We start from the raw sequence: 11,975 nt of genomic DNA on the forward strand, positions 1-11,975 counted from the left end.
TTTGAATCGCTAATTCAACCATTAGCACAACATACACACAGACACAATCGTTGAAGAAACTTCAACGCACGCGGAAAATGAAGCTCACTCCTCATTCGCTCACAAGCGAATGAACCGTAGCTCATCGAGCAGAAATTTTCACACTCACGATCAAGTTCATGCGCATGCCGCTACCCATCTTCGCGAGCGCGGGATCGGTTTAGCCATGAAACGCTGATAGGACAGGAATAACCGCGACGGGATGTTGGTTTCGAACCAAAACGCCGTTGGTGGTGATCGCACGAGTTTCAGTTGCCTCTAGAGCACCCGAACGATCACACGTTGCGAGGAAGAAATCGATCGCTTTCCCAACCATACTGTTTCTGTGAAGGATCGTACAGAAAGAAATTTTGCAAGTATTTAAAAAAGCGGGTTTCAACTCGTTAAGTGTATTTTAAGCGTGGTTTGTGCTAGTGTTTGAAAAACAATACACTTATACAACAGTGAATATACTTTTAAGTGTCTAACAAGTGATATGTAAAGTGATGTTAAGATGAGAGCAGGACAGTGTGTTGCGAAAAAAATTAAAATGTTTTCCTATCTGAAGCCATTTTACGTCCTGGCCGTCATTATTGTGCTAGTGATGATCGGTTCCATACAACAGAGTGATGCCGCTTTTGTGGAGCGTAAGTGTGGAGTTATAGATACAATAAAATCATGCTCTATGAACTAGGTGGTGAAAGTGATGGAAATGATTTAGAAACGTTAACTTGGGAATTCGTATTTTTCTTAAAAATATATTTTTAACACTAGAACTACCAAGCGCTTTAAGCGTGTTTTCTTTGTGATTTATTTTTAAACAATTTCGAAGAGTTGTAGTATATTTTACTGTTTATTCGAGATCGTACTATAACATATTTATGTAAAATTCATGGTGCAACTACCAAAGGATTGTTTAACCTCAACAAATAATATTATGAAAATGAAGCGTTCCAGTCAAATTGGTTGGTCCGGTAGTTCTAGTATTAAAGATGTTGAATATTCCGTGAAAAATTACTTACTGAAAAACCTAATTAGCATATTTACCATAGTTTGAATTAAAATATTTTACCATATTGCAATTGAAAAATACACTTAAAACTGTATAAACATATTTTACTTAATGCCAAAAGTTATAAAAACTAAATGCAATAATAGTAAAAGCAATTAAACGAAAATGAAATTAAAAGTTGAATATATTTTTCAAGGAAGAATATTTGTAAAGTTTAAAAGTAAAAATTAAAAAAAAATTAAAAAGTAAAAATTAACCAAAGAATTCTGAACAAGATACAAACCTCATCTGTAGCACTGTATCTTTTCACCATATGTCACCACAAATTGTCATTAAACTTATCTGCACAAATTAAACAAATACCATCAACCGCATACAGTTTCGCTCGTGCGCTTACCGTTGTCCAAATCGGTGCCTAATGGAACCGAACGGCGAACTGGGAGGGTTTTAATTTATGTTGAGCCCAAAAACCGTGCCAATCAGCGGATAGGAAGATGTGTGCTGCAAAAGTTTAAGATGCTGGTGCGCCGTTCGGTGTAACTTTCAGGATCATCTTACATACGACGCCGTTTGTTCGGGCTTTTTTTTCTCACCCGCCTTTTGGCGAATTTTGTTCCTAATGTTCTGCGTTATTTGTTTGTGTTTTAATACGCTTTCGTTTAATTTTTCCAACAGTTTCGCGACACAAGTTTGGCTGCGTACAGACGGTTGTTTGTCTCGTTTGTTGGTTTACGGTTTCGTTCTTATTCCGGGTTGCTGATAGGGGCCAGTTTGATTACGGCCACTAATGGATCGACCGATCGTGATACTCCGGTGTGCTACGCAATTTGTCGCAAGCTTCCACGAAGCATTACTCAGTCGAGTTGTTTACCAAAGCGTCCAATTTTCCCATACGGGGTTGCGTCTGTTTAGATAGCACCTTTTTGGCTCTTTGAATATAGTTCTGCTAGATGCCGCTTGTGGACGCGTACGAGACCTTCAGCTATGGTCTAATAAAACGGATCAACAGCGTAATGAATGATGGCATGTGCCACTTCCTTACAGCTGTTTCGAACAGGTTTTGGGTGGCTTCTTTTTCTCTCTACCCAACCCGGGAGCTTGATCGCTATGCTAACTGGCTAATCACAACCGTTTGCATTGTATTGTGAGCATAGCTTTCAATGTCAATGTCAATAGTTTCATGTTTAGTTAGATGCTTTTATTCGATTGTTTCTTCTGAATTGTGTGTGAGCAAATTCTATTATGAAACATAGCCTTTTTTTCCTCTTTCATTTACTCACTCGACTGAATGGAGACATCTCAATTTAACGACTGATTGCATGCGACTCAACCACGGTGTGGAACGTGTTAATGAACCCTGCCCTGCAAACACCGTACAATGATTATAGCCCTTAAGCGACACTTGGTGGGAAAGGAAGTGCGATAGATAGTGCGACGAGCTACATTTGTTTCTCATTAACAAAACGGCAGAACACTGCGCCACACTGCGTGCACACCTACAATCAGCATCAATCAGCTGAAAAACTCATAAATCAACAAAGGAATAAAATGCTTTACGGCATTATTTACGACCGTGTTGCATATTTTAAGAAGCTACCGTCACACTGATAGTATTCAATTCAGTTTTTTTTCTTCAACCCAAAAATAAAACTATTTTGTACAAATTATCACATCGATGTAATGGTCGGCAAGGTTACGGTCGCCAGTGAAATGTAAATCAATGTTCAAATAGGTTAAATGCGTCCTTCTTCTGTATGAAAGATGAGACCCTACTTGCACGGGAAAATAATGCAATCGATGACCTGCTTACTTTACGAAACCGTTTAGTGCGTGCTTGATTTTATCGAACTTATTAATTCCACTCACACAAACCACTTTGCCCAACTTTGGGTAACACTGTGAATATAGTGGTGTACAGGGGTGTAAGACAAGTTGTGTAAAGTTGGGCGTTTAGGAAAAAAAAACAATTGCCTATTGTAAGGGGAGGAAAAATCGTTTAGCTTACAACTCCTACATTCGTCATAGTAAATTCACGATTATGACGTGACGTTACAATCAATTAGCATCGATCACATTCCGCGTTTGATGTTATTAAACCATAAATCATCAATCACGGGGGGGGAAATGTCTAACCGTCTTTAACGGGTGGTTACAATTATGGACAAGAATCCCCGGAACTCATCCTCTACTAGAATCAACTAGAAATGGTTTATCCACCCTTTGTGTGGATCTTCCTTTGATCGATGAATGGTTTAGCATCGACAGGATTACAACAGAAATCCCAACTCAATGAGTATGGGTTTCACACGAATCTTAGAGCAGAAGTGAAACGCTTATGAATAGAACTTGTGTAATTAATGAATCAGTCGATAATGAAAGATTAGAGGTTAACCACTGCAGTTTGCATTCTATCCATTGAGTCAAAAAATTTTCGCTAAATAATGAAGCAATTATCTCGTAAATCAAAGTTCCAAACTGCACTGATCAGTATGTAGTGTTTGTGAATGACAGTGAATGGCGGATCGGTGGTGTATGTGATAAACGGCGCCGATCCACACGACAGGATCTGGTGTCAAATCTTATCCGGACCGCCTCCCCCGTAGCAAGGAATGGCTATCCAACTACATGATAAAATAAGTCTTAATCCGGCCTCGTCTTTCTTAATAAGCAAGAAAAAACTGCGCAATTTAATCTGAAAGTAAAAAACCACAAAAGAAATTAAAAAGAATGTGAAAAATTAAAATGTATTTTAAAAAAATGTGATCACAAAGTTTCATCTAGCAAGAGCTTGTTAAATCACATAAATATGCTTCTATTCCGGGGCGGCCCGGAGGTTTATGTGATAAAGGGGGCCGTTCTCCACGGCAGGACTGAAGTTCAAATCCAGTCTGGACCGTTTCCCCCGTAGCAAGAACTGATTATTCGGCTTATTCGGAGAGAGAGAGAAAGAGAGAGAGAGAGAGAGAGATAGAGAGAGAGAGATGCTTCTCTCTCACACATTGATACACGTATATAAAAAGTTAGGCGATCAAACCCAATCTTTATCAGTACTGTGTGTCTAACATGAAGTTTGAGGATAAGAAACACGATTGTGACAAATAAACAGATCGGTTACGTAAAACATATAAAAAAAAGAAAGAAGTCGCGAACGGCTTCTGAAAATTATGATCCGGATTATTAGAATAATAACTAAAATCATGAATATGTAACACAGTCAAACGACTTGATCCGTTCCATTTTCATCTTCAGCTTTTCCATCAAGCATACCATAAATGAATCATATTTAATTATTTCCTTATTTAAAACAGTTTTTTTTCTTGTTGTTACTGTAGTTTCACAAATACTGGTTCCACAGCAACACCAAATTCGAATCCGGAAACAGAAACGTGTTAGCGTGTTCTATTGTGAATGATTCACACTGTTACACCTTTTGTTTTTTTTTTCTTTCGAACAATTCGAACATTCGTATCAGCTCATCTATCGGGGCGTATTCAGCTTAAAATGTCAGCTTTGCTTTGAAACTTTAAGGTTTTGTGGATGAAAGTTAAACTTAACCGGCTAGCAGATCGCGCGGGTTTATCCCATGTTTCCGTAATGGACCGAACCAGCGCCTCGGCAAGACGCACCTTTTGTGCCCGACTGGTAGAATTCAACTCGCGTTTTACCCATTAAGATGTGGAGGTATTTTATTCCGCTCGTTCTAACTAACTTTGTCCTGTGTGGTGTGGTTAACATATGCGCCGCATTTGTTTTAGTTGTCGACCGCGGGATAGGCGGAGGCAACAAAAACCAAAAGCAACAACGTGACGAGCGCCAGCTTAAGTTATAAAATGTTTTATAGCAAAACAAACCCTCTACCGAGAAGGTGGGGAAGGTTTTAACCATTCAGGAACCATAGTTCGCCGTGCGCTGAGAGGCTTTTGTGTGTTTAATTTGCACATCAAATCGTATCAGACGAACTTGAGTGAAGGGAAATGGACATCGATCATCTTCACCACGGTGTTCCAATTAGCGAGTGTGGAAGCTGCTTCCGAACAGAAGGTAGCTCAAAGCTGTGGGAACTTTTAAACGCACCTAATCATACTTTTACGTCATTCTTAACTCTTGCAAAACTTGGCAAGAAATCAACCCACTCCCATTTCTTTCATCGGTTTTTATTTTCTGCGGGCGGTGAATTATGTCACCCGCGTTCTAGAACCAGGTGTTAAAATCGTTTCCCACCAACAGCATCACGGATATTGGGGAAAGATCTACCCAACTGAACGGTGAAGGTGGAACCTCAAAAGGAACTGAGTTCGATAATTCTGTTGCTAAGAACGAGACAATAATTAACATTTTCCCAAAAGTGCGGTTCATCGACACCTGTTCGGGAGTCGGTTCCCGGGTGTGTATGGAATGAGATTTACAGTTCAGAATCACACATAGTCATTAAGTCAAATAATGAAGGTCTAGGCCGAGTGGGCTGGAAGCCCTTCCCGAGTTGCTTTGCAACAAATCACACGAATAAAACCCCAAGGAAGCGGAACGATTTCCAATGATTGATGGTTAAGAGCTGCAGTTTAAAACACCGTAACACGTTCAGGTTGTCCAACTTTCAAAGAGAAAACATTCAATTTTGCGATAAAATAATATTTTTTTCAACTCAGTGAAGATTTTTTGATCCAAAAAATCTTGGCTTAAATTGCTTTTTACCCCGCAGGAAACCCAAGATATGTATTAAAGAACATTTCTTGGTGGACAAAACCGGTTTACGTGGAGTGACAGTTTCCACGAGAAAGCAATGACAGGTGACTTCTTGTGGATGTACCATCTGCAATCGTTAAGTACGTTCACGGCATCCAACATCCATTACGTCCTTGTTCGGTAATCAGAAGGAAAGGAAACGGTTTTTCCAGCGACCCGAGCTCCACCAAACCCAAGTCTGCAAAACAAGTTTTCAACGCTGTACAGTTTCTTTACCAGCTGGAAGATAACACATTCTTAAAACCCAAGAAAACAGAATCCAGAACCAGTTCTGGTCTAACTATGTGCAAAACATGTGCAAACACAGGACCGGTGGCCCTTCGGAAGATTTTGATGATATTCTTCTAGAACTTACAATTTTATACATCAAAACGCTAGACGGTCCCATATTAAACCAGTTTGGAGCGAACTGATTCACACAGTGGTCGTAAAAAGTTATGCGTTTTAGGTTTAAATTAGCATATCCACATCCACTTGGTGGTAAACAGCGAACCGATATGTTTGCCGGAAATTCATTCAAAATAAATCCTTGTCTAGACCCTTATCGCTAAGGGAATACAAATATGGAATGGTTGTGTGTGTGGAAAACGAAAGCGTCAGCTGAGAATAGAGCCCTCCTAGAATATTGCGGAACTAGCGAACAATGTATGATGAGGGTGTGCTCATCATGTGTTGTTTTAAATTTCAGATTTACGATCATTATTCCTGTGCCGTGATAGTCGTAAAACACCAATAATAACACACGGATGAGGTTGCAATTACCTACGTCGGCTACTAGTAGTACGGCACTGTAAGAAGAGTAACCAATAAAAAAGCTTGACGTATTTGCCACAAAACCGCACAGATTTATGCAAATGTTATATGATACTCACTACATACCTTTGTTTTTCTTTGATTTCTCTTACGTTTAGATTCTTCTTCTCCCATTTATTTCAATCTTCAGTTTTGGTTGAATATAATTTCTCTTGTCTACTGTTTAGCTCTCAGTGACTTGTATGCCAGATCAGGCGAGGAGTTGAGTTACCTTTGTTATACTATTTGATTGGCCCATGATCATGATAATTTTAAAAGCTTATTATACCTCTTAAATGTAACCTTTTTTACGATCTTCTACTCCGATGCAGTTCCTGTTGCTCGTTTCATTAACCCATAAGCGTCTTCTATTAAACCACAATTACAATTGATCCCTCTGCTTAAACGGATCCATTTCCAACAAAACAACAATACCCAGACAACGATAGAATTTGTTTTGATAGCAAAAAACACAAAGAACGCGACCATTAGATGCGCCCAACTTACAAAAGCTTCTCGGCGAGATGGAACAGGTTATCTGCGGAAAGTTTGATCGTCTCATTATACATCTAACCAGCCGGCAATATGTCTTTCCTGTTGCATCCGGGGATGTCCCAGATAGTTAAGAATGTGTCTGTGTGGTTTTTTTAACAATCACAAACAGGCGATTGGATTAAAAACACTTCATTCTAATTTCTAGTCCAAGTTGACTTGGAAATGAAGCTATTTAAAAATAGGGGAAAAGCCAGAAAAAAGTTGTTTACTCATTGAGATTCAATCAATTAACCGATGAGATTAATTTAACCTGAGCTGGCTCTAGCTTCAATGGTTTATATTCGTTCGTCTCGCTTCAATTAGGCAATGAGATCATGTCGTTGTAATGATTCAGCCACGTGTTGGAATGTAAAAGGTGTTAAACACGTGTTCGTGTTTATTATAGCATCATCTTAGCAGGAGAATGTCCATCCGTTTTTATCCACCAAAAGCTAAAGAATGATTCTCTCATAAACTTCCGTATTATTGTCACGTTTGTATGATCTCTGTTTGCTAAATGTTACTTGGGTACGATCATATTAGTCTTTTTGCAAACGGAATTTCTTTGCCCCTTAATGAACCAGGACAGGCTCTTCTCTTTTGGTGTTGCTTACCGGTAAGCAAAGATGATCGTGACCATTGTAGTCGTGATGGTTTATAAAACAGGTTTAACTGGTGACACGCGCTTACCGGTAGCCGGTCAACGAAATGAACCGGTACGCGCCTAGAGCCATGGCATTCGAACGAACCTGAACAGGCGACAGACTGCACCGTTTAGTCGGTGGTGCTGTGGTGACAGACGTATCGCTAGCGGGACTGGATTGCATTATTATAAACAACAGTACACGGAGACCTACAAACCTAGTGCCAGTACTAGTTTTAAATGAGGATTCCCTCTACTGCGCAGAAGATAAAGATAGAGTTTGGCATTTCATTTTAGTTAACGTTTGAGGTATACTACTTTAAATATCTAAACTTGTTTACTGCTCCTTCACCTTGAACTTGCGTGAGCACGTTTGTTGAACTCTTATACCTATTTTTCGTCCCAAGACACAAATGTAAATATTCAACTTGCTTAATTTCCTACCACTAAACGTAACTCACATAATGATCATCCAAAAACCCATTTCCATATCTTGCCTCCATCTATTCACTCCACTACAACTCCGCTTCTCGTTTGCCCCCTTTTCCAGTGGATGAATATTATCGTATGCCAAAGATTTACGACTACGATGACTACGATCGGTGCGTGGCCCAAGCGCCCCAAGTTCCAGCGGAGGATGCCGTTTACTGTGTCGCGCGCACGATCATCAAACCGGATCAAGAGTCGAGCCTGTGGCGACTCATCGAGGTACGCCTATGGTGGCAAGCAGAATAACCTTAACCAGACGCTACGATAACCCGTTCGCTTGAACTTGACCGTTGCAACAGACGAGCCTACATATTGACATCTTGACGTTTTTTTTTTATTTGTGTTTTTTGCAGAATTTCACGAACGACACTAAGCGCCACTTTCGTCACGATCATCTCGATCGTGGCTTTTGCATCGAGCGTTGCCGTCAGCTCGTACAGTCGCTCGATCCACGCACGGCGGATGAACTGTATGTGGACAAATTTGCCATTTCCTTTCCGGTGAGTATCTCGGTGGGTGTCTTGTAGGCACATTAATCATACCGGGTGTGATGAACAGTACGCATGAATTACTAATCCAAAATAAATATGAATCGTCAAACGGTAGGTGATAGATTTGTATTCCAGTTTGTTTACCAACTAAACACGCGACCTGCTTCGTTTCAATATCCGCAATGGATCGGTATTCACGTCACTGTGACGCATTAGATAATAGTATACAATTAATCAGCCTACAATTAGTATATTTTCTAATGAACCCTGTCTGGATCAATTACATCAGGCAGCGTTACTATTGATTTAACTTGTTATGGCTTCTGCTATAAAATATGTAAAGGAAATGAGTTTTTTTTTCATATTATTTTCTTCCAACAAGAACACGATTCCGTTCATTCGTGTGATCATGTAGATCACTGACTTCAGACGGAATTCATAATAGTCTCTCCCGTAAGCTATATGGCTCCAGTTTGTCTGGTTTAACGTTTCTTTCTTGTTCTCCGTGTTCCATTCTTCTCACAGTACATCATACATGCGGATGCTTTCAACAACGTAAGCGATGATCGTGCACGGTACGGACGATTGATTAATATCTGTCAGAATCACGCCCTTCGTCAGCAGTACAATCTGTCTGCTTACACCGAAATTGAGTACTGTACTGGACCCAAACGAAGCACACCGATTGATGGGCTAGATATCAGCTTTCTCGTCATCACGGCCTTGATCATGCTACTGGTAATCGGTTCCACCTGGTACGATCACTACACCAGGAAGCAGCTAGACAATGAACATTACAAAAAGGATCTACCATGTCGAAGTAAGTATGCGGAATGCAGTACAGGGTATGGAGAGTTTAAAGGATACTAAACTCAACTTTTTTTTTGTTTTAATCTTTGCCTCAGAAACGATGGTACTGACTTCGTTCTCGCTCGTACGCAACTGGTACCGATTGGTGTCCCGGTCGAAGGATCAGCTGAATGAAGATCTAAAGTTTTTTCAAGCGATACGTTTCTTCACCTTCTGTCTGGTAGTTGTCGGTCACTGTGGTGATCTGTTTACGGCGACATCGTTTGCTAATACGCAGGACCGGGAAGCTGATTACTACAACCCGCTCGGCCACATACTGATCAATGGGTCCCTAATCGTGCAATCATTTTTCGAGATGAGTGGATTCCTGCTCAGTATACACTTCTGCACCACTCAGGCCAAGATGAAGCGTATTAGCTGGGCTGCTATACTTGTAACGGTTGGCTACAGATACATCCGGTAAGCGGGAACTATTTATCAATGTCAACCCGACAGCTTAAGAATGTTGCGACTCATTTGTTTTTCCTATTGGACAGACTTACACCGGCATACGCGTTCATTCTACTGCTACATGCAACCTGGTTGCCCAAGCTACAGGACGGTCCGCTGTGGCCTCGTGGTGCCGAAGTCGAGCGTAACCTGTGCCGACGGAACTGGTGGACGAATCTGCTGTACGTGAATAACTACGTTAATGCGGACGAACCGGTAAGCATTATGTATGGCCGTATGATTCATGCTGGGAATTTCCTACCAATTTGTAAGGGGGGTTTATTGGCCCCCTACAATAGCGGCACAGGTTGACTATCAGCTTCGTGATCATGTCATCTCTTGGGCGGGGGAATTCTTCCTTTATGAGCCTTTTTGTTTGTTGCATCTGGCACCATCGCGAGTAATTTCATGAACACTCGTGAGTGGTATATTTATGGGAATTACTACGTTAATGTACTTACATAGAATGTGTGATTTTTATGTGCCTCTTAATTTGCAGTGTCTTCAACAAGCTTGGTATCTGGCCTGCGACTATCAACTGTTCACGGTGGGACTTATTATTCTCGTGGCGGTAACAAAGTATGATCACTTTATGGTTGTTTTGTTCATGTTTTTCTGAATTGGATTTTATATTTCATTTTTATGTGTATACCTTTCACAGATATAAAAAGTACGTTGTGCACATCTTTAGTGTTTCCGGTGCACTGGCCATCCTGATACCGGCACTGGTCGTTTACTTTAATCACTTTGATGGTGTGTTTCTTGTTACGTTGCAGTAAGTAGAAATGATAACCTAAAAGAGCATGAGGAAGTGGATTACAGTATACAATGTTTTGTGTATTTTACAGGGCAGAGCGATTCATTTACTGGTTCGACGAGATGTACCACAAGATTTACATACCGTTCCATACGAACATTGGCTGCTATATTGGTGGAGTAGTTTACGGTTATTTGTACTACCGTGTGCGTACATCCGACAACAAGGGCAACAGATCGGGAGTAAGTAGACGTTGCTAGTACTACTCCTTTCAATAGTTTAACTCCTAATATTCCCTTCTTTTTTACTAGTTCCTCAAATTCCTTTGGTACATGACAGTGCCGTGTGGAGTGTTGACGCTTATGATGAGCATGATCTTCTACTCGAACAATTTCGAAAAACCTTCGCTATGGATATCTTTGTTCTTCCCGCTGCACAAAAATGCCTGGGCGCTATTCGGAGCTATAGTCCTGTATGGCATCATTTACAACTACAATCGGTTCATAAAGAGTGTCGTTAACTTTCCAGTGTTTGTACCTTTGGGACGACTTACTTACTGTGCGTACATCAGTCACGTATTTTTCCTGAAGAACTTTTTCTACGGAACTCGTGACATTCCGCACTTTAGCAACGTATCGATGGTAAGAAAGTGACATAGAAATATGATCGAATTGAAGGTAAACTGTTAACTGTTTGCATTCCGTTTTCAGTACACAAAAGTGATTTCGGTGATAGTGGCATCGTACATCTTGGGTGCAATCGTTGCTCTCACGCTGGAGTTTCCTATTTCCGCACTTCAGAAGCATTTGCTTTCTAAGCAGCTAGGTAAATATTAGTTTGTTCTAGATATTGGTTATCGCTATAGCAAATTATAATCATACTTTTGTTATTTCAGAGAAAGTATCGAAACCAGAACCACCGAAAGAAAACAATAATGAGCTTAGTCCACCGTCTGCTTAATGGTACCAAATACGAACCACTAAATTAGGCCTAGTTGATTCTCAAATACAGAATTTGTGGTAATACTCAATACTTACGCTCCTTGTGAATGTAATTTAAGAATTATTTAATAAAACAAAATGATATTTTTATGGTATGGAGGTGTCGGAATATTTGTTTAAGGTATGCATCTAATTTATCTGTTTTAAAAAGCCAAATACATTTAAGCCATGTTGTTTCAACAAATTACTTTGAGTG

The 11,975-nt window shown here is 40.2% G+C and overlaps 1 protein-coding gene across 1 annotated transcript; it reads left to right on the top strand.

The window, feature by feature from the left end:
- Positions 1–194: 194 nt before the first annotated feature.
- On the top strand, positions 195–11,874 carry LOC125771400 (nose resistant to fluoxetine protein 6-like). Its single transcript, XM_049441974.1, has 12 exons — positions 195–665; positions 8,293–8,450; positions 8,585–8,731; positions 9,248–9,542; positions 9,628–9,991; positions 10,069–10,237; positions 10,521–10,600; positions 10,683–10,796; positions 10,870–11,020; positions 11,090–11,419; positions 11,489–11,603; positions 11,674–11,874. The coding sequence occupies exons 1-12, from the start codon at positions 533–535 to the stop codon at positions 11,736–11,738; spliced, it is 2,121 nt and encodes a 706-aa protein (XP_049297931.1). The 5' UTR covers positions 195–532; the 3' UTR covers positions 11,739–11,874.
- The last annotated feature ends 101 nt before the right edge of the window (positions 11,875–11,975 follow it).

This window comes from Anopheles funestus, chromosome 3RL (assembly GCF_943734845.2).
Source record: "Anopheles funestus chromosome 3RL, idAnoFuneDA-416_04, whole genome shotgun sequence".
In the NCBI taxonomy this organism is placed as follows: domain Eukaryota; kingdom Metazoa; phylum Arthropoda; class Insecta; order Diptera; family Culicidae; genus Anopheles; species Anopheles funestus.